Below are 27,133 nucleotides of genomic sequence, written 5' to 3' on the forward strand. Positions count from 1 at the left end.
GTGTGCAATTTATTTTTTATTCCTCAACACTATAGTATAAGTATCATTTATATATATATTTATTATTTATTGAATTACAAGAGTTATAGGAGAAGCCCATATCTAGGCCTATCAAGATTTTTTAAGACTGAATACTATTAGAAAACCACGACCTAATTATACCAAATCTCATGCTTTACCGACTGATGCCAAGCAGGAGGCTAATCGTTATTTTAATATAAAGAATAACGTGACAATAATTGTACGTTTTAAAAGTTTAAGTTTGAATTCAATAATTAATTTCATAAGACTCAGTGTGGTCGTATTAAGGCGTGAGTCATATAGAATACATTATTATTCCATTGGAGAAGATGACATCAGCCCACCAGAAAAGCCTAGGATGTCGAAAGAATCCAGATCACCATCATACTTTGTGAAATTCGACACATGAGTTCTATAGTTAAAAAGAAATATGAAGGGTGCCCTCAGTGCTTCGAATAAATCATGATTCAATAAAGCTAGCTCGACGAAAGGTTATTTAAATATTGAAATTAATATCAAACTTGCGCAAGTCTTTAAACGTAAAGGGAATTTTATTAAGAACAATCTATCAGATTTACATGTTTAAGTATGCACAGATAAAATATTTATTAAATCTTGATGTTATAATATATGCTCACTTGATCATTCTTTTTATTAGTAAATTATAAAGATGTAAATGAAGCTCATGTTCATTGGATAAATTGATTTATCTGATTTCCACCAGAGGCCGAACCTTAGCCCTGAGAGATACATATTAATATAACAATGACATTTTTGAAAAAAACACGTTTGCCACCAATTTTTTTCTATTTTTGCTCTTATAACTTTTTAAAAATCGATAGAAAAATCCATGTTGATTATAAGCTTATAGAGCATTAAATTCTCTTCAATTTCATGTATAATTTCACACATTTACGAATTTCCCCACACCTTTTGCTGCAGCTTCAGTGTTGAGTGTGAAATCTCAATTTTTGCAACAATAGACCAATCGACAACGAAATTTGGAGGGAATGTTTTGAACAAAATGTTTGCCTTTGCAGCTTTGTTGAGACTAGTTAGGAGAACATATCAAAAGTCTCTATTCCTAACTCATGTGCTAAGGGTGGTTTAAAGGTTGCATTTTTCAGCGTCTTGCTTCCACGCTCATATCTTTAAGAACAATGCGTTCAAAAGACATAACTTACTATTCAAAAATAAATCTTGATAAGAAAATCTCTACACTTTTTTTCAGTGGAATTTCGTGATATTCCCAACAGTTACCGAGATATTAGATCTTGAAGGTGTGTAGTTGTTGAAATAACAGGATTTTATCCAATGTTCTGCTCTTTCAGGGAGAGTTATAATAACTCTCTAGCAATGCAACATAAAAACTGATGCTTATCGTAGTTATGTTGAGCATGGTTACATTTGAACATTCTATGCTGTACCCGTAATACCCGCAAAGGGTTTTGAGTCTTGGGCATTGGGCATTGAGGTTGTCGGTTGTGTGGAACCTAAGAACTGCGATCCATCGCAAATGATACTCAGAAAATAGAACTTTGGATAATGCTATGGATAATTTTTGTATTTATTTGCCTGTTAGCCTAGAGGGGGCTCCACAAACAACGGTGAATTCGTCGACCTAACTTGAGGAAAATCTCACAATATTTATAGAGAGATCTGTGGAGATTTCCCATCCACATGTTGGGATTTTCTTTGTGACACGCCTTCGGATTTTCGTTCTGTATAGAGCTGGCCTTAACATATTGATCTCTTCTCAACACTATTCTCCCACCAAAGTTTCATTATAAACATTGTCACAAACACTGAATGCAACATTATATAAACTTCTATCAAATAAAATTTCTAGGCAATATTATATTACAAACTTCGTTCTCATTCAAATATCTCTTCAATCGATACCAAAAATTTTTGAAAAGGGAAGGTCAACATAGATTTCAATATCACTCAATGTTTCAAATGTTCATTTTCCATTTCATATATTTTCAAATATTAAATTTCTGTTGAGAAAAGGAAGATTTGTTCGTTATCAATATAAATCTTGATATCTCTTTGATATTCTTCTTCCATTTTAACGTTTTCCAGATATTAAATTTCTGTTGAAAAAACTGAGTACAATAAAAGGTAGTATGTTTCTACCGGTTATCGTTCTATCGTTATCATTCATACCGTTTTGACCGTTATCAATACAAATTTCAATATCTTTTCAATGTTCATTTTCCATTTCATCGAATTATTAAATTCCTGTTGCAAAATACGTCTGTACGTTAAAAGCAGAGCTAACCGATCACTTTTCAATTGAAGTAGAAGCTGATTCGTGTTTACCTGTTGAAAAAGCAATAAACCTCTGTTTTGAGACTCTTTTCATACTGTCAGCATTGGTTCAATGAAAAGCATTGGTGTTGATTAAGAGAAATGCTGACAGTTTTAGATGAATCTGTGTATAGCTATGACTCCCCTCTTGTGTGTGGAGTAGGCTGGCTGGCTGGCTGGCTGGCTGGCTTTGGTCTCCAGCTTTTATGAGCAGCTCTTCAGCGGCCGTCCGACATTTATGAGTAATGGACAATTCCGCGGGAATATTCCAATCAAAATTCCCAGCCCTGTCTCTGCATTACAGTATATTTCCGACTTTAATTTCTACCTGTTGCTCTACTTGACTTTCCTCTTTGTTGAGAACGATTGGTTTGACTTGGGAGTAGTAAGTGCTGCAATGAATGTGGTTTCGAAACCTGTGGAAAATCTCCAGTTGTGTGTGATGTTTGATATACCTTCACTCGTTGATCTGGAATTTTGATTTTTATCTTTAATAAATCTATTATCTTGAATGATTATCAAGATAGAAGGTGCAATGGAATGGTTGAATGGTTATCATGAATCTAATGATCTTGAATGGTTGTATGGTTTTCCTATAAAAGTGTCCGAAATTAAGGCTATGGTCTCTAAATTCTCATATTCTCATTTCTAAATAATTTATATCCGTAAATGGTGACCAGCAAGAATTGGGAGAATTGTGAGACATAAATTCCCAATAATTAACATTTAATAGAGAGGAGTTTATTCCATTCAATCAAACCATAATGTCACTTTTGTATTATTTATGACCTCAAATTAGGTAAAGTTGAAATGTATATATATTCAGGGCTATTTAATTTCTTATTTGTGAAATAACATCATAGTACCTTTTTTGGAAAGTTTTTTTATAGAAAAACTATATTTTTAAAACTTTTCAAAAAAAGATTATACTATGATGTTATTTTACAAATAGGTAAAGTTGATTTGTATGGCTTTTTGTGGTGGGGAATCCCTTACAGGATATCAAAGTAGGTTTTGTGCATCTCCCTGGTATTCATTGTTGTTTTAGAACATATTTTTTAGAAACTAGTACAAATTCGAGAAGCTCTGTAAAGCTCAACTTTTTAAGCTAAGTCTCAGTTGAAGTTGTTAAATAACAGCTCTGTTGAAGCTGGTATTGTGCACTTGAGACTTGATGAATTCTTTTGAGAGAAAAAATCGAATATTGCAAGTCTTAAAGTATGAGAACTTTGTGCGCTTCAAAACTTACAAATTTGACACAAGGCCTCCTAATTTCAAGCTTTTTTGTGAAAGAATCATCAATATCTAATTAGAAATGTCTGTTAGATTAGCAGACCGTGGTATGCTGTAAACAAGGTAATTCTTTGGAACATGACTTCTCATTTCCGTATCAGATACGTTGCTTTGGAAAGTACTTATATAAGTGTGTTTGTCTTTTCGGTCTCAAAATTTTATAGTTTTTCCAAAGTTTGGAATTTTCTTATTAATTGTGATTGATCTAATTCAATTTAGAAGATTTTTTTCAATTTAAAAATGATTTTTGTGTGTTTTGAATTGTAAATTGAATGTGTAATTGAAGAATGTTAAAACACATAACCTAGCTATATTTGGATTGTTGTATAAATTAGAATTGGAACCGTTTTGGGCTTATAAGCCTGTGGTACTTTTCTGTGAGTTGTGTTATTCTAAATGATTAAATAGATAAATAAATAAATAAATTGTCTTATAGATGTTAAGGATCATTGTGACACTAATTTTTAACTTTCTTGTTGCATTTTTTCTCGTTAGTATAGTATGAACGTGATATCAAATCTTGTGTTAGCTGTTAACATTTATTAACGGCGAATTGAACAACCAACTCAGGATAACCTTTTTTTTAAGAACTCCAAATGAAAAAAAAAACATTTCGATGACAGAGTTTTGAATGTTAATCCATTAGAAGAGAACACCAGAGAATTCCGAAATAGTAGAAGATATAAGTGAGACGAAGCCAACACAACCTTCACATAAACTGAGGACCTCACGTGCCAGCCCAACAGCTGTGACAGATATGATCCAGGATTCATTCCTAGACTCACAATAAAATTCGCAATAAAATCGCGATGAAATTGTAGATTATAACAGTCTTGAGAAACGTCGTAGCGGAAAAGACGTGACCGGCATAGACAAAATATTAAAATTTCCCAACTTATATCTTGAGAGGTGAAGAAGAAATTCATGATTCCACTGCATCCGTTAACAGTTTTTAATGTGCTACAATATGCTTAAGAGATTTATTGTTTTGGCTCATTAAAGTGGTCTAGTGTCTTGATTGAATCTTCACGCTTACTTACTTCTCGGTAGTTTGGAAGCCACCTAAAGCTTTAAACCATTGCTGCTTGTAAAGCTGCAGGCCCTGGGTCCATTATCTTACACCACAATTCTTCGGTCATAATTTATCGTTACTTCAGGCATAGTTCTTCTAATTGCTCAATATAATAATATCACCCTATTACACAAAGATCCTTGAAATCTCACTAGATGCAATATCTTAATGCAATAAATTAAGAGTAATTGTCATATTTCTTGCAAAAGATTCAAAACTACATTACCATCAGGAAATATTCTCCAGTGTTCAAATCACTGTAACACTTGGATAGATATCCTTGAACAATCTTATTAGCTCATTAAAGCTCCTATTTGTAAGATAAATCTTTAACAACGTTTTCAATAATAATACTTGGTTTCAAACAATAATACTTGGCTTCAAAAATTAGAGACTCTGTAAAAGCATTATTTTCAGAAATTGAAATCAGACGTCACCCAGTGATTAATTGATCGAACCACACAATATCAATGTATGTTCGAAGGGTAAAATTATTTAAAGTTCAAGAGTAGCCAGCCAGCCCAACCTACTAACCATTGTCTTCTCCATAAAGTATATCACTATTTTCAATTGAGATGAACTATAAATTCAATCAACCAATCAATATAATTAATTAGTCAATCACCATAAAGTGTGCAAGCTAATTTCGTTTCTAAATCTATTTGGCTGTGTGGGTGTAAGAGGCTGGTGCACTGCAACTCTATCCATTTGTGTAAGTGGCAAGGAAATGAAATAGCAGTCGACGCGGAGATTATGATGCGGTAATGGGATGCTGGTGGAGAAGAGAGGGAGGGTGGTGAGCTGTCGCAAAGGGTGATGAGGGGTAGAAAGATGATGGGAGAAAGGTATGGAGCTGGAAGAAGGTAAAGGAGTGGGAGGAATATAAGTAGAGAAGGTGTGGGAGAAGGGTTAGGAGAAGGAGAAGAGGGGGAAGAAAGATGAAGAAAACGAAGACGAATAGAATATGTATTTAATACTATATGTATAGTTGAAGAAGGAAGAGAGAGGCGAGGGGAAGAAGAAGACGGTTTATATCAGAAAGAGAAGAGAGTAGGACAGAGAATGGAAGAAGGTGTGTAAGAAAAAGGAAAAATGTGGAGAAGAAAAGTGAAGAGTGTCAAGCCTAAGAAGAGAAGACAGGCAAATTAAGAAGGATAGGAACAATTTAACTGGAGGAAGAGGATGAGAAGAAGAACAAGGTTTATAAGAAGGAAGAGAACGATGAAGAAGTGAATATTTTGACTAAGAAGAGATGAAGAAGGTACATGACAAAGAGGAAAGGAAGACGAAAAAGTTGTCTTACAAGAAGAAAGCGGAAGGCAGATATGTAGATGAAGTAGAAGTGGGGTGATAAAGGGAGGGATGATAAAGATGAAGGAAACTAAGGATGAAAATGAAGATGAAGAAGTGATATAGGAGGAGAAAAGCTCACAAGATTTGGCAGAAGGATGATGAAGAAGTAGAAGTGACGTTGGTGGATGATGAAGGTTTACAACAGTTGCCAGAAGAAGAGATGAACGATGAGATAGGAGTAAGTAGGGGAGTTACAAGAGTTGCCAAGACTGCAGTGCGAAAGGGGTTGCAGACTGATGAGGTTGAGGAGGAGTAGGATGAGGAGACGGATGAGGAGGAGGAGGAGTAGAAGGAGGATGAGCAGGAAGGAAGAACCCTCGTAAACCTCACTGAATCAGGTAGGAAACCACATCGAGAGGAAGGAACGGTCAAGAATCAGGGCTTGTTTGCAGTCCACTTACTAAGAGGCTCTCTTGAGTGCCCCCACCCCTCACCCATCCCACGCTACATCAATTACTTGCTATACAACTACTTATTGACAATACTCCATTCATATTTTATGAGTTTGTTACTTCTTCAAGTGCGGTGCCGGTTAACCGTCCTCTCCTTGTATTTCTATTATTTGATTCGTACAATACCTGGCCAACTTGTTATATATTTATCAAGTTGTATTCTCCTGGATACACGAGTAGTTATTGACAATACTCGACTGGTCTGCTCCTTTCTGAAGTATGGAGACAGTTAACTGTTCTCCTTGTGTATTTGATTCGCAAAATATCATCTGGCTTTTAATGATTCTGATTAATCTTGTTTTGTGTTCCAAGAGTTATAAGTTATTTACAATTCTATAATTGAGAAATATTTTATCATGAGTCTGTTAGTTTTTAGTGAATAAAAGGTGGTTTGAATTAGTTGAAATTTTTGAAAGAATCTAATTTTGTAGGCAAAATTCGTAGACAGTTGATATCTAAAGATGCGCCTTAACCTTGGTCACCTGAAAATACAGATTCAACAGATGGTTCTATTCCTGCGTGTTATAGCAGTTTTGTACCCCTTTTTTGAAAAATTCAGTACTCCATCTTCAAATTACCTTGTATTGGAAGGTTCATATTGAAATTTATAGTTATATTTCTACGATTATGAATTCGAATTAGTTATCCAATTATATTTTGCTGCACTGAATTTGTTTAATATTAATCAACATTAAGAGATCAGTCACTCCAGAAATACATATTTCGGACTATGTGTAATCTTATCTAAATTTGGGAGGGAAATAGCACAAGATCACCATTTTTCTCCTTATCATTTTGATGATGTACGGTACTTATTGTATGCATGAATAAAGAATAAAGTAATGAGTGAGTGATTCTATATTCCATTACTGCATGATTCTGTTACATTTGAAATTGATTGATGGATATGATGAAATCGCTCGACATCAATATTCTCATAGTAAAACGCTTTGTTTTATATTAGGATGTGGCTTCTAGATTGAAGCAGAATATTATTGGACTGGGCTTGGCTTGAAGAAGATCAGATTTTGTAGGGAAGGATACGTCAGAGGATGCTTCATCCTTGTGTTTTCAGTCTAGAAATCTCGCTACCATGTAGCAGCTGTTTTAAAACTCTGTGTATCCGGGATTTAAGGCCACACATGTACGTTGTACATGGCTGAAAAACAGATCTGTTGATCAAGGAAGGGATTTTCTTGGAAGAACAGCCTTCTTTAACAGAGCCAACATAAACAATTGAGCGGTTTTTGAATCCGGTTATGAGGTTAGCAAACAGAGAGGACCGGACCCTGAGTGGAGATGACAGTCTGCCCGGCCTGTTGTGTGTTTGCCTTTCGGTCAGTTGACTCACTCCATCATCATGTCGGCATCGTAGAAGGGTTGGAAGGGTAGTGCAGAAGTAAGAAGGTGATGTAGGTAGAAAAGAGGAAGAAGAAAAATAAGTAGGAAAATGGAAATGGAGAAGGAAGAAAAAGGTGTAGGGAGAGGGAAAGAAGATGTAGGAAGGGGTTGGGATGAGGAAGGACTAGAAAGGATTAGGGTGGAAAATGGAGAAGGATGGAAAGAAAAGTTAGAGATAAAGATAGAATAGAATAGAATGACTGTCTTTATTTTATACCTGGGAGGGCGAAGTTAGGGCGCAGTCGGCCCTCTCTTACACTTAACCCTCCAATACAATACTAAATTGTAATTTAACAAGCAATACTCAGTAAAATAAAATAAAACAAAACTATATTTTAAATGAAAAAGTAAAAAAAAAAAATTATAATGATAATAAGTGGAATAGTTGAATAAACTTAAAAGTAGAGCATTCTTAAAATGTAAAATAACAAAGATCTTATGGGAAATAAATACAACATTTTTGACGGAATATATCGATAGGATCGACGGATATGGATAGGATGGACGGATAGGATCGAAGAAGTAAAAAAGAGCAATATGGCTACAAATTTTACAAGCAAAATGAGAAAATAAGAAAATTGATAAATACTTCTAGCAAGAAATTAATTAATTTTGAGAGAGAAAAATAGCATTTTTATATATGTCTTTAGAGTTTACTTTTAAAGTTGAACTTGATTCTCTTGAAATTACTCTAAAGAAATTAATTTTGAGACTGAATAAATGAATGTATCAATCTATGGAAAGTGGAGATAATTAAAGAAGTGGGAAGAAGCAATAGATGATTGAGAAAATATTATTAAAAAAGTGAGAAGTGGAAGAAGAAGATGAGTTGGAAAATAAAAATGTTGCTGATGAGATATGATTTGATATGATGTAGGTATGATGGGAGAAGTGAGATGAAAGGATAAAAAACAAGAAGGATAATTAGATGTGGCGAAAAGAAGTTATGGATGAGAAGAAATTAGGAGAAAAGATGAACTAGGGATAGAAAATATGGAAGATTGAAGAGTGAAGAAGGAAATCCGAGAAGAGAAAGGAGAAGTGAATAGAAGGGCATAGGTTGATGTGGAGAGGGAATGAGAAGAATTGATGACAGGAGTTGAATAGAAGAAAATAATATAATACATTGTATACTCAATGGATACGATGGAAGAAGAAATTTACATCAGCAGTAGATGATCGAAAAATGAGATGAATAGAAGAGTTGATGAATAGGAAGAGGGTTACGACGGAAGGATAAGTTCAACGTAGCAATGGAATAAGGGTGAATTGAAGACGGACTGATAGGGAGTGAATGGAATGACAAACTGAAGGGATAAGACAGCCGACAGAAGGGATGAGGCTGTGCTGTGACCCTTGGATAGCTGTGGCAATGCCAATGGAGCAAACAAAGTTAGAGATCACCCCGGGCTGTGTGCAGTGTGCAGTGTGCCCTGCTCTGATGGACACCTGTTGATAGGATTCCGATGTCGCCAACTTGTACCTCTTGATCCGGCAGCATGTGACGGCAATCGTATCGGATGATGCCAAAAAAGTCGTCGACATTTCGAAAATCTATATCTAGTTGTCATCGTTTGCCCAGATCTGCTGAGTGCTGTTTGATTTCTGCTCTCTTCCTCTCAATTTCGTGGAGCTTTTTGTGATTTCCCCTTTTCCAATATTTTCATGTAGTTGTGTTTTCTTCTTGCTGCTGTTGTGCTTGTTCTTCCATCATTCAATCATCTTATCATCTCACTTACATGAATGAAGCAACAGCTTTCTCAGTCAAAGCTGAATCCAAGCAGCTTACGTTTCAATTCATAAATTTTCAATCAAGTGGATATCGATTCCGTGATTAGAATACGAATAACAGTAGAATTGGAATGTAGTGGATTCTATATAGTTTTAAACAATTTTAATTCCTATTGAATGAAAAAGACTGAGAAGTTGTCAAAAAACCACTGATTTATTGATAATTAGAAAGACCGGTTTCGGTTATTACACCATTGTTACATAAACGAGTTTATCAGAGATTGACAATGGTGTAATAACGGAAACCGGTCTTTCTAATTATCAATAAATCAGTGGTTTTTTGACAACTTCTCAGTCTTTTTCATTCAATATGAATAATTACCACAATATCAACTTCTCAACAACACAAAAAGTAAAAATTCTAACTCCACTTCACTTTGATAATCTTGGCGAAGAAAATATATTCCAGTGTCTTATTTATAAAATATTCTCAAAACTAGCTTATCCCATCTCACTTTGGTTGCCTTCTAAACAAGAACTTGAATTTTCTTGATTGACTCTAACTTAAGTATTCAAGTATTTATTCAAATAATACTTGACTCGGCATATTTCAGACGCCTCAAATTTGCATTTGTCTATACAAAACAATTTTATTCAATAAAAAATTGCACTAATAAATTTCATATAAATGAACATTTTTAAATTGTGGAAATTTCTGTAAAATGATAATTTAGAAAGTTGCTGAAAGAAATTATAATTTCTTTTCACATGGCTGCTATTTAGTGAAGAAGTTGTCAAGATTTTTAGTTCAACTACTACCAGAGATGAACGAAATAATCAACATGACATTACTGACTATGAAAACATATCTCAACTCATCAATATGACATCACATAATGAAATGTAGTTTTCTTACTCTATGCTACTACTGATTGCTAGACAACTATACCATATTTGGCTAAGTTCTTAAGTTCTTTCTTAAAAAGAGAAAATAAAAAAATAATAGATATAGCTGACGAAAGATTAAGATGACAAAATCAAGTCTGATTTGAAACTCAACTTTGGTTATTAAATACCAGTGGTGTCCGTTGTGATAGCAGCAATTCGGTTGTTCCAATATCAAATGTTCGTTAAATTCTAGTGTAGTTACACGATTCTTCTAACCCATATACTGAAATCCAGAATTCACATACTGTGTTTGTCTCTGTGTGTTATTTGTTGAAGGGTCTCCGGTTGATGAATTCACTCCAATTCCGGACTTGCTTTGCTTTTGTAATAGTCCAACGTTTAACAGGATCTTTGCTTGTTGGTGGTCAGATTATAATGCAACATGAACTGTTTGTAAGGGTTCTCAGGGGTATGTGGGTGTAATGTGTGTGGGTAGGGTAGAGGTGAGGGTTTGTTGGGTGTTCTGGGGTTGAACTGGTTGGTTGGTTGGCTGAGGGGGTGGGGTTTGGTTGAGAGGTGAAAGGGGTGAGGGGGTAATTAATGTTGGACCATTTGTCATTTCAACCTCGTCTGCCATTAATTTTGCAACTTGTCACTTTGGCTTACTCTTCAGTGCGCCATGATGTTGGTGTCGAGAGATCGCTCTTCTCTTTCTCTCACTCTTTCTGTCTCTCTCATTATTCTCTCACCACTTGGAAAACATTCTTTCATGCAACTGATTTCTGGTTCATGCATCCGATATAATTTCCGTGTGCCCATTTGTCATAAAGTTTGTTCAGAATTAGGTCGGCTGCTATGAATTTGTTGAGAATTTTTGCACTGGATAAAACGTTTTAACTCATTATTAGAGTTAGTGAAGCTTTGTGGGTTGATTCAATTTCGCGGTCGAATTGTTAATTATTGTGAGATTATTCACTTTGAACTGTTGCCATTCCTCATAAATAACACCTTGGCAACCTATTTAAACAATGTTGATAGTTTGTAGTGGACTTTACTACAGAAGATTTTCAAACTGCTTTAATTTTCTGGGTTGATATTCTGTAGGATATATAATAATTTTTGTTTAATACGGTTCAGAAAGTTTTAAAGCTATTGCATGGATCCATCAATTAGTCCTCCTTTTCGAGCAACGCATTTTTGAAAACGGTCTGGAACGTTCCTCATTGCCCGCTAACGCACATCTCCAGGAATATTGATAATCACACTTACGACATGGACAGTGTGTGGTTCGAACAAGACGAGGCAACTGCACATACCGCTAGGATATCAATGCGGTCTCTTCCCTGGCCGGTTGATTTCCCGTAATGGAGATTTCCATTGGCCCCCTCGCTCACCGTAACGTATATGACTTTTTCTTATGGGGCTATTCAAAATCAAGTGTCTAAATGAACAAACCTTGGACCATTCAGGAGTTGAAGGCAGCAGTTCACAAGGAAATCATATCAATGTGCTTGAGTATGTAATGCGGAACGTTAAGGACCGACTCCAAGAATGCATCGCTTAGAAGGAGGTTATTTGATGAATGTCATTTTTAAAAACTATCTCAACTAATTTTTTTTCAATTAACTCGCATTGTAACCACACGTTTTGCACTTTATTTGAATCCATACATCCAAAATTAACAGTAGGAAAAGTATTTTAAAACCACCTGATCCATCTGCGCCACTCTGTAATTTTGATTGAAAGAGATTAGAACGAGATCTTCTTTTTGCAAAAGATTTCTGTCACATGTTGTTTATTCCATCATATTTCCTGTTGAAAATACAGTAGTATAGATCTTACCTCTTGCCCTATCAATTGATACCTGTCTCGCCAATTATTCCCGATAATCCGAATAGTTTTCCAATAACACCAATCGCACGTCTAAATGCAATCCATTAGAAGCAATGTCATCCCTGGATTTCATTCCCATCTTCTCTAATCTCAAACAATCCTCCCGTTATCTGCTTAACGACGAAATTTTTAGTGATACTGAAAAGAAGTACTGATTCTTAAGATGTTTTGAAAGGATGAGCTTACCTAGTCTGAGTCTGAGAATCAGAGCGCATTACAAGTAGTGTGTTCGCTGCTTCTGGTTTCCTCTGTAAAATGAAGTCTTGATCCAGCTATTAAGTGTGGGCACCTGTTGCTATTGTCAGTTTCACTACAAACTGTCAGCATTGGTTAAAAGGGAAGCCATGGTGTTATTGGATAAGGGTTGCTGAATCTATAGCAAACTGGGAAACTGCACTACAGTGTATCTTTTTCTCTGAGAAGAATCTGGCTAAGAAATTCCGTTCTACTGTATAAATAATTTATGAAGCCAAGCGCTCTTTTCAAATGTTGCTCAGCAAGAAGACTAAATTCAATCTTTTCGTTCGTTTATTGTTTTATTAGTGGCTGAGTCAGTCTTCTGGGAGCGATACGTCCTTAGATGGTGGCCAAGCTCTTCTGAATGTTTTATACCCGACTCGGAGTTAGAAATAGACGCCATACATAGTACACGACTGACGTCTTACTTTTCTGATGTGAATTTATTTCTTGTAGTTGCTGATATTTCGTTTAGCGTTTGGAATTTTCCACAACAAATTGTAATTTCAGTTGAATTGGGAGGTTGATGAAGAAACTAAATTCACTCTGTGACTTATATTAATTCACTTCAACCTACCTTATCTGCCAATGAACTTGTTGTTCGCAGTCTGTTACTGAGTTATCTTAAGAGTTCTATTCCTTACAGAGTTATCAATACAGAGTGCATGTTTCACAGTTCTATTCCTTGGATATTCAAAATTATGTGTATTGAATGTTCTCTTATGGTTTTAATCGACTTATTTATTCAACAAACTAACCAATTGTACCTTTTGTTTGTTACAGAGGTTAAACAAGAACTGGAAGACCTAATGGCGGATATTAAGAAGACAGCAAATAAAGTCAGAGCTAAATTAAAGGGTGAGTTCAATAATCATGGATATATATCCAAAATATCATTATATATAATAATCAAGATTTATTTTGAAAAGTACTGATTTTATGTTCCAAAACTTCTCTAATGAGTTACTCGAATTATTATGTTTATTTTTTCAATTTGTATCTCATATTTATTATACTCATTTTTTTGACAACTTGTACAATTCGGGGAGAATCAACATCATAGCTCATAATCTTTTTCAATCTCTAATTTAAAATAAACAGTTTTGGAAAATTTATAATTGAGTTGAAATTTCAACTAGTTACCCGTATCCTTGAAAAGTTGTCTTTCAACTTTGGAACTTGCGTTCTATCCATAGTGGGAACCTTATAATTTTTAATGGTGATAGTCTTATAAAAAAATTAGTGATAGACTTATAAAAAAAGTTAGTTATAAATTTATAATAATAAAACACTGATAATTTTTCAAGAAAACATTGATCATATATGATGATTTCTGTAGAGATAGTCTTATGCTTATCCTACATTGGAATTACTTCTCAGAACTGGATGACAATCAGTCCAGTCTCGATTTCATTAATCCAGCCCAGTCCTGCTCCAATGTAGTATTGTATAAGGTTTGTGATGATTTAGTGTTATAATCCATCCTTTCCAGTTCCAGTCCAACAATTTTACTTTCAATGAAATAGCGGCTCCCACTAAAGGCTAGTTTTCATTCTTTTTCAATATTCAAATCTTCCATTCATTGCATTTTGTCTTTCTCCGTTATAAGTAGAAAGATTAATTTATTTAGAAATTCAAATGAAACGAAATAATGATGAATTTTATTGAATATATATTCTTTCATTAAAAAACATCTTATTTAATAAAAAAGAATCGTATACAATATTGCCAAATCATATTAATTGATCACCATTCAATAAAATATAGATTTCAAATCTGAATCCCCAATAGATGCAAATCTGTTGCATAATTGATAGGTAGATTATTGTGTTCATTGCCTGCATCGGTGTATAAATTATTTATTGCTTATTATCACTAGTAGCAGGTATATAATTCATTATCGATCATGAAGCGAGAGCGCTATGCAATTCAAAGAGCTTTAGCTACTACACTGTTGATAATCTATGCATTCAAAATGGATATTATCCTGTACAGTATATAAATATTATTAAATATGAATATCATTCTTACCGTATATGGGTGTAAATCCTAGACAGCCATATGTTACTGATTACTGTCTACTGACATATTTTACTATTTCTTTTTGAAGAACATTTTTTCTATATTGAATCATCCATCTTAAGCGGCCCGGCCTATGGACGAGTAATATTGATTTGATTTTGATTTTATTTGATATTATTGCACAATATTCTGATGGCGGCCTCTAGACTGTCAATATTTTTTGTACAATATTAAATGTAAACAATATTGAAGGTTGTGCACAACAACCACTTTGTATAAACAGCAGTCCCTGCCGAAATATCATGGAGTCAACATGTAGTCTTGCCGTGGCTGCAAATGTAAAGATAAAAGGCTCTCAGAAAATAAATGCTTTTTTCCAAGACATAAGCGTGGAGGCAAAAAAGAAACCATCCTCATCCCTTTAGCTCAGGGTGTAGGGATGAGGACTTTTGATATATTCACCTTGTAACTAGTCTTAAAAAACTGAAATGTCAGAAAATGTGTCTGAATGTTTCTGTCAACTAATCTATTGTTGCAGAACTGAAGATTTCACACTCAAAACTTTAAATGCTGTAACGAATGTAGAGAAATGCATGAAATAGTGGAACTGTTCATCAAATTAAAGAGAATAAGCTTATAATCAGCACGGATTTGACCATTGATTGTTGAAGAGTTAGTTTCAAGGGCAAAATGAGCAGAAAATTGGTAGCTCAAGTGGGTTTCTTCAAGAATGTTACATTTTCAAAAGATCATATCTTTAAAACTAAAATAGATGTGGGAAAATTGTTGGATACAGTACAAAATAGTGAAGTTACAAATTGCAGAGAATTTAATGCTCTATAAGCTCATAATCAGCACGATTTTTTGAGTTGCAAAGCCAAAATAGCAAAAACATTGGAAGCTAAGCTGTTTTTTTTTCTCAAAAATGTCACACTTTCAAAAGCAGATATCTCTAAACCTACTCGTATAAGAGATATGGAAACAATTATTGTCAGATGAAACTTGTGGGAAATTTTTCTATCTTCAATTTTGTATGGGATGGTCATGTCTGTAAGACGCATAGTTTTCGACAAGAAACCAAAATTATTACCTTCTCTTCAATTATTGCTGAATATAATATGACTTGTATAATAAGTATAAATGAATAAATGAATTTATTTCCTTCTTGAGAGACATAGTAAAAACACAAACAGAAATGATTGATTGATTGTTGGTGTGTTGCAGTAATCGAACAAAACATAGAACAAGAAGAGCACACGAACAAATCGTCGGCGGATTTGAGGATACGGAAGACGCAACATTCGACACTGTCGCGCAAGTTCGTGGAGGTGATGACCGAGTACAACCGCACGCAGACCGACTACCGGGAGCGCTGCAAGGGCAGGATACAGCGCCAGCTCGAAATCAGTGAGTTCGGAGTCCACCTAAACATGTCATTCGGTCTATACCATAGCCAAACGAACCTCAACTTTCATTATTCATTTTATTTATTTAGGTAATAATATTTTATTTATTTATAATTTTTACAAAGAAGCACTGATTGGGAGAGAAAAACTAAGGATACTCCTTGTACTATTTCTCTCCTAAATTTAGATAACATTTTAAATGTCCGAAATAGGGTTATGGTTTCACTTTCCTAAAATTTAGTCCATTTTCACTAAAAAACAACGAAAACTAAGAATTTTAAATTTTGACGGTTTAAAACAGAATAAAAACCAAAAATATCACACTCAAATCACCATTAATTGGAACATTCTTCACTCATGTTAGAATCTTGCGTAGACACACCTAATTATTAGACACCATAAAATTGGTGTCACCATAAAATCCTCAAGTCTCATTAGACACACCTATTTATTCATATTTATTAATGATTTATTCAATTTATAACATATTTATTCAATCTCCAATTCATTGTAAGGTTCGACATCACTCACTTGCTAGTCATGCTTCGTTTTAGATAGTCAGAATAAAGCATTCCTGGAAAAATGGCAATATTACTGTGTAGGAGTAGGATAGATTTATAGGTGCTACCTAGTGACAAACAAGGATAGTAAACCCATGTTGAAGGGATGAAGCGAACATTAAATTACTCTCACTTAGCCCATGAGCTAGTTTGAAATGTATGTGGTGTTCATCCTTAGATCCATTCATTCTACATGCAGGGCATGATTTCGCTTCAGCTCGAAATCAGTCTGTTCAGAGTCCAACTAAACATGGTTTTAGTCTATACCTCATTATAAGGATCTTACTAATATGTATAAGCGGGCATATAGTGGACTTTAATGGGAAGCATACAGCACCAGCTCGAAATTAGTGAGTTTGGAGTTCACCTTAAACTGTCGTCATTGAGTCTAAACTTCATAATACTGATTCTTATGATTCATGCCTAGGTCGCTGGGTTATGATAATTATTTTAGAAAGAAAATAGATCTTTTTTATCAACTTCTTGTCCAATGAAAAACGGATTCGTTATTGTGTCCAGTATATCCATTGTAAAGTTTCTTGTGACCCACCAGTTGGGCTCTGGCGTGTGGGAATTATGAAGAAAGCTGTTAATTTTCATGCACAAGTCGCAGACTTATGTAGGCTCGATCCTTGGGAAGAACATATTGTGAAAGAAGATTACGGTACTATTCAGCTTACTGTTCATTACCAACAACCCCTTACCCTAGGCACATGTATTATTTGAGCAACTGGCTCAGAAATTGTTATCTCGCTTATCATCCACAACTACCAAAAGCGATGCAATGGTAGAATACAGCGTCTGCTCAAAACCATTGAGTTCGGAGTCGACCTATGTCATTCAATCCATAGGTACCTTAGCTTAATCAACTTCAACTTCCAATATTCTTTCACTCATATTGAAATCATGCTTATAAGAACGTTTACAAGAAAACTGTTGGTTAACTTCATTAACCTCCATAGCCCATTAGTCCAGTCAAATGGTCGTTTTTCAGGACACAGCCCCGAAAGATTTTTTTCCTACAGTTACCTTCAAAAGTGACCATTCCTGCATTGATTACAGAACGCAAAGAATCACTTTTCTGCTCTAGTGCGCAAAGTAATACTTTGCGTACTCTTAATACTTTGAGTATTTTCTTGCAGCCATCTCAATCAGCTGTTACTCATTAAATTATACATTTTTAATATTATTAATTATTCATTATTTCAAATAATATTTTTTCATTCATAAATTGATTGGTTGAAAAATTTTCAAGAAATTAAGATTTACTCAAAATTATTCAAATTTTTAAATTAATTGGATTAATTTAATTTTTAATTCTAATAAATTATCGATTATTAATTTTTAATTGGATTATCTAGTTCAAAATAAATTAAAGATGTTATTAATAACAAAATTATACAGACAAACATTTGATGGATTTCAGCCATCATTTCACCCATAATCAACCACTTCTCATATTCAATGGTAACTATAGGAAAAATTTAATGTGAAATACGTGAGCAAAGTTCCTCTGCTGCACTCAAGAAACCATTCCGCCCTCGTCTACGGCTCGTGCGTACGTAAACGTTTCTTTCGGTGCAGCAAACTATCACTTTGCGCACTAGTTGCATAAATAACTATTCTCGACGATTCTATATGTATTTTGGGGCGCTGAATTCGAATCTGAAATTTGCTGACACGCCAGAGGGCGGCTTAACCACCACCTCCGTAAACAAAGCCGTAGTGCATTCGTGTGACGTCAGCACAGGTAGGGCTTCTACACCAATAAAAATTAGTTGATTTCAGCTGATCTCTATCAGCTAGTGTTTTTATTGGTGAAGGAGCCCTACCTGTGCTGACGTCACACGAATGCACTACGGCTTTGTTTACGGAGGTAGTGGCTTAACCCCCAAAACCCCTAAAATTTTAGACTTTTTTTTTATTTTTCCATTTAATCTCGAAAACTTTGAGTTTATGGAGAAAAATCATTCTCTACAAAATTGAAGATAATAAAATTTCGAATAAATTGTGTGGTCGCGCAGGATTCTTCCATTTTTGGTTCCGGAGCTACGAATTTTCAACCTCACGATTGTATATTCACGAATTTCATTTACCTCACATGAAGGAGGAGATTCTGTTCTTCAAATCAAGACCAAGTACCATTTTTTATCATTTCGGGTTACCGAGATACACAGTTTTGATTATAGAAATTGGCCATTTTTCTGTGTATTTAAATATGGGCTAAAATACACTAAAGAGGAATTTTTAATTTTTTGATCAAATTTCAGTTATTATATTGAATGATTTCGAACCGCCTTGACGAGCTAAGAAGAATGAGCTGTAGTACGAGGAGATCTGATCATTCTGTCAAAAGTTATAAGTGTTTAAAGTTTTGATCCTTGACGTATCCTTATGACGTACCCCCCCCCCCCACTAGGAAATACTGAAATTAAATGTTTCTAACGGGTGATTCTCATAGAAAATAACCCTCGTGAGATGATTTCAGCCGTATTTTTTTGTTAGGAAGGCCTTGAAAAGGTACTATAATGAAAAAAATGTATTTTGACTTTAGGACATGATTCTCTATTTTTGGGTGTATTCCGCCTCCCCCCACTACTAAATTCGAAAATTCCTAAAGAATCCTGTTCAGAATTAATTGTTCTTCCACGTGATGTGTGATTTTTTATCTATACTAGAAAAATATCCAAGTTGTATAGGGTAGAAGTGGTGAGTTTGCATAATTTTGAAAACTCCTTAAAAAATACCCCTTTTTGAAAATTCGTAGCTCCGGAACCAAAAATGGTAGAATCCTGCGCGATCACACAATTTATTCGAAATTTTATTATCTTCAATTTTGTAGAGAATGATTTTTCTCCATAAACTCAAAGTTTTCGAGATTAAATGGAAAAATTAAAAAAGTCCAAAATTTTAGGGGTTTTGGGGGTGAAGTCACCCTCTGGCGCGTCAGCAAATTTCAGATTCGAATTCAGCGCCCCAAAATACATATAGAACCGTCGAGAAAAATTCTTTCGGGGCTGTTTCCTGAAAAACGACCATTCGACTGGACTGCTTGTACAAGTCACAGAATCGAAAAACAAAGTTTTGTTGTCATATCCACATTTATTAGGCTTGTATATAGAACTGCAGTTTCGTGTTGAAACCAACACATCTTCTGCTCAACTGCAGTTTCAGTTGCAGAAACTGCAGTCCTGTAAACAAATCCAATAAATGTGGATGAGACAAGAATAAAACTGTGTTTTTCCAATTATGGAAAAATTCCACAGCATCAATTTTAATTCAACAAATTTTATCAAGTCACAGTCTTATGTGCTCTTCATCGTTGGAAAAACTGTTATCAAGACTACATCCAAGGGCAGGGTTTAGCTCAATCTCAAATCCAGTGAGTTCGGAACTATCTAAAACGTGATTAAGCCTTAAATTTAATAACGTTAATTAGCGTTTTTTTAACAGAAAACTTTTCTCTACTATTAAATCAATGACATAATTCTCACAAAACTAGAATAAATTAGAGAAAGAGTGTTCAAAAGGAATCTTTTGACTAATTCAAGGAGTTGAATTTTAATTTCCACCATGCTGTCAAAATTGCTTGACCGGATCTGTGAAATCTAATCACAAGGTTCCCAACCAGTGAAAGCAACACACATCCAAACCATCACAATTATTATTCATTTTACTGGTAATTTCACAAATAAACAAAACTCCATTTGAAATCTCACAAGTAAACATTACCATCATTGTCGCGGAAGATTGACTACAGCACCACTGTTTGTATTGGAATAATCCATCCGCATAACCCTATTAAATCTCATAAGCAAACAATGTGGGAGCTTCTATACAAATTCCCCTATTCAGGGGTCTAAGGGCTCTTCTGAAGTTTGTGATTATTTAACAACTAAAGTGTTTCTCTGAAAATGATGTATTGTAGAAGTGCTGCTCAAACTGCAGTAGAAAATCTTATAATGCTGAATTGATGTTTACTCGATTATGTAGACCTATGACTCGAGGATATTTAAAATGTTGTTTGCTCTATACGTTTATACTATTCATGTTTAAATGCTAATACTGTTTAATACTTTATACAATATTTAGAACTCTTGAGTGACTTGGCTCTGAAGTATAAGGTCATTATTAAAGTTTAAAGAAATTCATGATTAGATGGCTTAGGATTAGAAGCAATAGTCGTATAGTCGTACTAGTCGTAATAGTCGTACGATGTGTAACAATTGGATGTAGTGGACTTGATGGTTCAAACTCGAAACTCCATTTATCTGCTATAGGATATCTAGGCCTGAGTGGAGTATAATAATAGTGTACAAAGCTCTAGGAACTCATGTAATTTATAATTTTATTTCTATTATGTGAAATTACACTCCTAGAAAAGCATTTTGTGCATCTGCCCAAATCTTCTACTTTGTCCAAATTTTCAAAATTGGGGTTAATGTCCATTTCCTACAATCCTGATTTATAGATAGATAAAATTGACTTGAATTGAATTGTTTTATTGACAAAAATTAAAAATTACAACAACTTAGAAATACATAATAAAAGCAATACAAATTTGACATGGGAAAATACTATTACAAATTAAAATGAAATGTCAATTAAGTATTTGCATATCGAGGCCTCTAGACCTGTTTGAGATGGTAAGAAACAAAGTAATCATGTCTCTCATTTAGTATACTTTTTTATTCTGGTTACGTTCCAAACTCCACAATCCTTATTTTCAAATTCATAAAATAAATCGGTCACTTTACTGGAGCAATGCGGAATTCTCCAAATAGCTTCATTCTATTCAAAGAGCCGACTATTGCTCGAATTTTACGATAGACTTTTAATTTGATTGTATAAGCTTGCAGTTTCCTCCAATGCTGGCCATTCGGGAACCAGCTCCTTTTTCTAATTCTTCCTCAAAGCTCCAATCATAGAGATCTTTAAAATGAACATAAACGGGCTTCTACTGTATTGAAATTGTAATAGTTATTTCCTTGAACTAGTTCCTTACTAGTTCCACATTATTTGAAATATAAATAGGTCTTAGCCTATGTGCTGGAGGAATAGTTGAATTCAACTGATGGAAATTGTAGAGATTCGAACAGAAACGGCTCTGTCATTTTCTAATAAGGGGAAATCTCCACTTGCAAGTATAAAGAGTAATAGGCCATACTGTATTTGAATTGTACAATAGTTTGAGAAAAATGAGTTGATATAATGTAATAAGATATTCTATTCTATTCAAATGCTAATGGATAATAAAGTTGAACGAAACTACAAATTAATTTCTATCAAACTGTCGTGAAGACTTCTGCTACTGCAAATATTGACAATTCAAAATTGACTTGCTGTTTTCCGTGTAGCAGGAGTCTTTGGCACTTATTCATATTAGCAATTTATTCATATTTTCTGTACATTATCATTAAAACTTATATAGTTTTTCCTCCCACACTTAGAGATGCTGGTGATTCAAAATGATAAGTTTTATAAAATTATAATTCGATTTAGTATTGATTCTAAAATGCTATTGCAAAACAAATTGATTGTACTGTATAATACCCATTTTCACACACAACACACTTTACTATGATGTACATAACTCACACTTTACTATGATACGTAACTGAGTTGCGATCACCGAAATCAATTTTAGTATAAGATCGTTTTCAATTTCAATTGATTTATTTCAAAATACAATTTCAATAAAACCAGTATACATATATTTTGAGATCCCTCAGCTATTAGTTATTTGAGGGATATTTGAAAAAAATACATTCTAATTTACTAGGCTGCAATATATTATATATAACAATGTAACAGTCATTTTGATGCTGAGTTAGCTAATTAAAGATAGTTCATCGCGGTTGGTGTATAGAAAAATATTGTTAAATTATTTAAAATAATAAAATGTAGTATGTCGCTATTCGTCTATGGTAGCCTTTAATGAAGCCTAATTTTTCTGTGACTAAACAAATACTAGTACAAATACCCTATAAGAACCAAATATTTAGTAATAATTTTGTTTATTGTACTCGGTCTTATTTTATTAATTTATCGTAGCTCCTGTGAGAGCAATCATTTGTGTTGAAAAACCAAAAATAATGTCCTGATTGAACTAAATATAGAATGTAGAATATGTTAAAGATCCTTTGAACTACATCGACTGAGGAACTAATAAAGTTCATGACTTGCCATTCTTATTAAATTTACATTGCAATTTCATTTCTTTCGACAATCCTCATTTTTCGGTTCCTTTCATCTCGTTAATCCTGCTACGGGAAAAATGAACTTGAATGAACATTTCCTGGCAACTGATTTAATTCTCTTTTGAAGTTTAATTCTCATCCTTTCAAATGTTGAGATTGAAAATTGAGTTGGAATATTGTGAATTCACATTGATATGCTAGTTTATTGAACCGGAGTGCACAGATCCATTTCATGTTTCCTTTACTGGATTAGTAGAAGTATGATCAAATCTAATCAAAATGTTCGATTTTTCTTTATATGGCTACTACTATTATTTCACTTCTACTTATCAAAATTGTGTATGAGTAATATGAAACCTAAAAAGTTTTGAGAATATCAGATTAGAATGTTAATCAAAATCACATTTTATATTTATGCTTTTAAATCCGAAATTAATATAATAATACGGTTGAAAAGCTCCTATTGATTATCAAATTAAATAATCACTACAAATTGTAAAAGTCTACTCAATTGAATGGATTTTGTTGTCGATTATCAATTAGTAATTCCCCTTTACTAGAATGGTTGCAGATGTAGGAAAAAAACATCAGACTTGAATGAGGAAGTTCTTATCTGAAAATCAAAATAAATATCAAGTTAATCAGGAATAAGATTTAGAATGCAGTCCGAAATTGAAATCACGTTCATATATAGCTCTTGAAGACTTCATTAATAAGGTATAGTGATACAATAATTGACACATCAAAATTATTAATCCTCACAGAAATTTGTAAAAATCTGATGAATTAGAAATAATTTTGATATGTACAAGGATCTTCAATGCCAAGAGATCTTCGATTTAATTTTCATCTATTTCATATTATTTTTTCTATGTTTTAGAATAAGTCAAATATAAATTATTCATATTACTATCTATCTTTGTCACCTTTTTCATGTACCCTCTGGTCATCTTTGTTCTATTCACTTCTGGTTTTACCTCCGTCATTGAAATGTTTGAATATTTGAGTGTTGAGTGTTTTAAAAAAACTCAAATTCTTTTGTTAATGATACTATTTTTTTCAATTTTTTTCTAAAAAAAGATTCTTTTTTTGCTGTTTGCAGCTGGTCGAACAACAACGAATGAGGAGCTAGAAGAGATGCTTGAACAGGGCAATTCAGCAGTATTCACTCAAGGGGTGAGTAATAAGCCATTCATAATCACAAAGTAGTAACAAATATATTACTATCATTCTTTCTTGAAACAGTGTTTTATTCATCATCATCCACATAGCAACAATGCCTGATAAGAGGTAGCCTAGAGTAAAAGGTACAGGAATTCCGGGTTACAACATATTGTTGAAGCAATAGTTTTGAAATCGATTTCAATTTTGTAGATACAAAATAAAAAGTCAAATCAAACAGCTATTAGGGCTGTTCGGTACATTTTTTTATTATTTAAATTGGATAATCTTTTTCAATATAATTGTTAAGATCATTATAAGAGTGAGAAAAAGTGGCAACTGAAATTTTTAAGTGGTCTATTAAGCGAGTTATGGGTTGTTGAAGTGCTAACTTTCCAGATTCCGTTTTCTTTCCAGATCATAGACTATATTATTATAACTCTCTTGAAAATTCAAAAAATGTATCTTTCCAAACTAGAACATTTTATTCCCCATATCGTTCATAAATAAAAAAGTAACATTTTTTGTAAATTTGATAACTTTTTTATTTTGACATTAATCGCGAAAACACGCTTATTAGAATAAATCCAATGATATACTGAATGTATTAAAAAAAACTCCAATGGAAAATTCGAAACCGTTCATGATCTGGAAAGAAAACTGAGTTTAGCACTTCAACAACTCAGTTGTATCTGAAGGAGAGATTCACCCCTCTTGCGCACATCCACCACAGAAATACACGGCAGCACCATTATTTCCTACAAATTCCACTCCACCGCACAGTTATGTACAACTCCTCTTTTACTGTAGTAGCGTCCCGACTGTGGAACAATCTATCACCTGAGTTGATTTTCTCACCAAGCTTCTATTTGTTCAAATCGAGGCTTCTGTCGTCATTAATAAATGATACATTAGCATAAGGTCATTATGATTGGCAGGGTTTGGTGCATTCACGCTCTCATTTCATTGCTCCTATTTCATGCACAGTTTCATTATTACTTCTCTTTTTTTTATTAAAAGTCTGATCACAATGTTTTGTAGTGGGACCACCTTCATAGTTTATCTATCACCTATTTCATCTTCCCTCTATTGTATTTTATTATGAACTTCAATTTTTCATGGTATACTTTCATGATGAGTTCCACTCCACATGGATGCAAATAACAACTTTAGTTTGCTAATGTGATAATACTTTGGTTGATGTTGATGGCTCAATATGTACAATATTATTTTATTCAATATTTGTAATTATTAATACTGATGCGGAACCGAAAATAATTATTTATTTCTCAAGTTTAATTTAATTTTATAATGTCAATTTTTGTAAATGAAACCATAGGCAAGAGCCTAGTAACAATTGTCAATAAATATCTTATCTTATCTTAACTTATAACTTGCTTATTAGACCACTTACAAATTTCAGTTGCCACTTTTTCTCACTCTTATAATGATCTTAACAATTATATTGAAAATGATTATCCAATTTAAATGAAAATAAAAAGGTGTACCGAACAGACTTGAGTAACCCTATAAAAATAACTTAATCATCTAAAATAAATTAATAGAATGTTATTGCCAAGAAACATACATCCTATGAGCAACGTCATATTCACATGTTGTATTATAACCTACGAGGGCTATTCACAAAGTAAGGAACGTTCCGTTTGACGTGGCTAAGTGCGCACCAATTGCGTACTTTCAAGTACAGACATGTTCTTCTATTCAGTGGCTTTCCAGCTCTACCAACGAAAGTGACATTGCGCTGAGCATTGTTGCAGCATTCAAGTTAAAAATATTTGCTACAATTGAAAATCCCCCGAGCTGTGAGGTCAGATCAGAAATACAGTTTTTGTTAGCCAAAAACTTGAAACCGATTAAAATTTATCTTCAATTGTGCGAATTTTATGGAATTGAGGCTATGAATGAAAGTTCGGTCCGGATATAGTATATTCAGTTAAAAAAAGCCACAGTAGCGTTCATGACTAGGAGAAGAGTGGACGACTGAGCTTTGTCACAGATGAACTGGTTTCCCAAGCTGATCAGAAACTTTGGGAAAATCGCCACTTTACAATAAGTCCAGACCTTGCTCCAATTGACTTTCACTTGTTGCCGAAAATGAAGGCTTGGTTAGCAGCACAGCGCTTTTGTGACGACGAGGAGTTGCAGTTGTGTGTCACCGGGTGGCCCAATTCTATGACTAAGGAATTTCAAAGCTCGTCCACCGCTTCAATTGAGTGCCTCAATTTTTTCGGTGACTATGCAGAGAAATTGTATTTTTTGCTCTTCCAAATGTATATATTACAATTATTGTCTCATTAAATCTTATTATTTCAAAACGTTTGTTACTTTCTGAATAGCCCTCCTAGAATGAAGTCGTATTACTATCTATCAATTAATGTTTTCATCAAAATTTAAAATATTATTAATTCAATAGTTCACAATAGAATATTGCAATTATACCGTACATGTGATTAGAATTATTATTGTTATTAACATTATTTAAAGCTATGACCAGTTTTAAGCTAATGACCACGTACATGAGTGGTTCCCAAATCACGTGGGTCTGCCGGACCACTTTACAAGACATGAATATATTATGCACTAGCAGCTCATCCGTGCTTCACATTAGAAACTTGTCAAACTGAAAACTTGAGTGGAATCTTGAAGAGTTTGAAATAAGCCTATAACCATTGAATTGAAAAAATCGTTATTCATAAACATGTACAGGCACATCAGGAACAGCGTCAATATACAAACAAACATGTTAAACAACCCATCCCTGGTTAATTAAGAATCTATATGCAAAATTTCAAGTTTTTCAGTCTTTCAGTCCATTAGTTCACACGAGATGATGCGTCATTCGTGAATTTCCACTCCCGTCGTGTATAAGCCAGTTCTTTCCTTTATTATACAGAGTGGCCCATAAGTCAGTTGACAAATATGCATTCAATGAAATAATACACAAAATAGAATACATGTCTATTATTAATTGCAGTTGGAATGATGTATTTGAGGTAATTTAACACAATAAGTAAAGAATATCCTTATTTTTAAATCCTCAAGATATAAGATTGCTGGTTTGAGTGGTTTGGTTTGTAACAACAGGTGACCTTGAAAATTGCAACGTCAA

General features: G+C 33.9%; 1 protein-coding gene across 3 annotated transcripts in view; it reads left to right on the forward strand.

Annotated features, from left to right (window-relative positions):
- Positions 1-27,133, forward strand: part of LOC111053904 (syntaxin-1A) — a 132,570-nt gene that overhangs the window by 79,061 nt on the left and 26,376 nt on the right. For all 3 annotated transcript variants that reach the window (XM_022340845.2, XM_022340843.2, XM_022340844.2), the window contains exons 4-6: positions 13,438-13,512; positions 15,901-16,083; positions 23,945-24,018. In XM_022340845.2, the coding sequence (XP_022196537.2) occupies positions 13,438-13,512; positions 15,901-16,083; positions 23,945-24,018 (332 nt within the window). The remainder of the gene's footprint in view (positions 1-13,437; positions 13,513-15,900; positions 16,084-23,944; positions 24,019-27,133) is intronic.

This window comes from Nilaparvata lugens, chromosome 10, assembly GCF_014356525.2.
Source record: "Nilaparvata lugens isolate BPH chromosome 10, ASM1435652v1, whole genome shotgun sequence".
Lineage (NCBI taxonomy): Eukaryota > Metazoa > Arthropoda > Insecta > Hemiptera > Delphacidae > Nilaparvata > Nilaparvata lugens.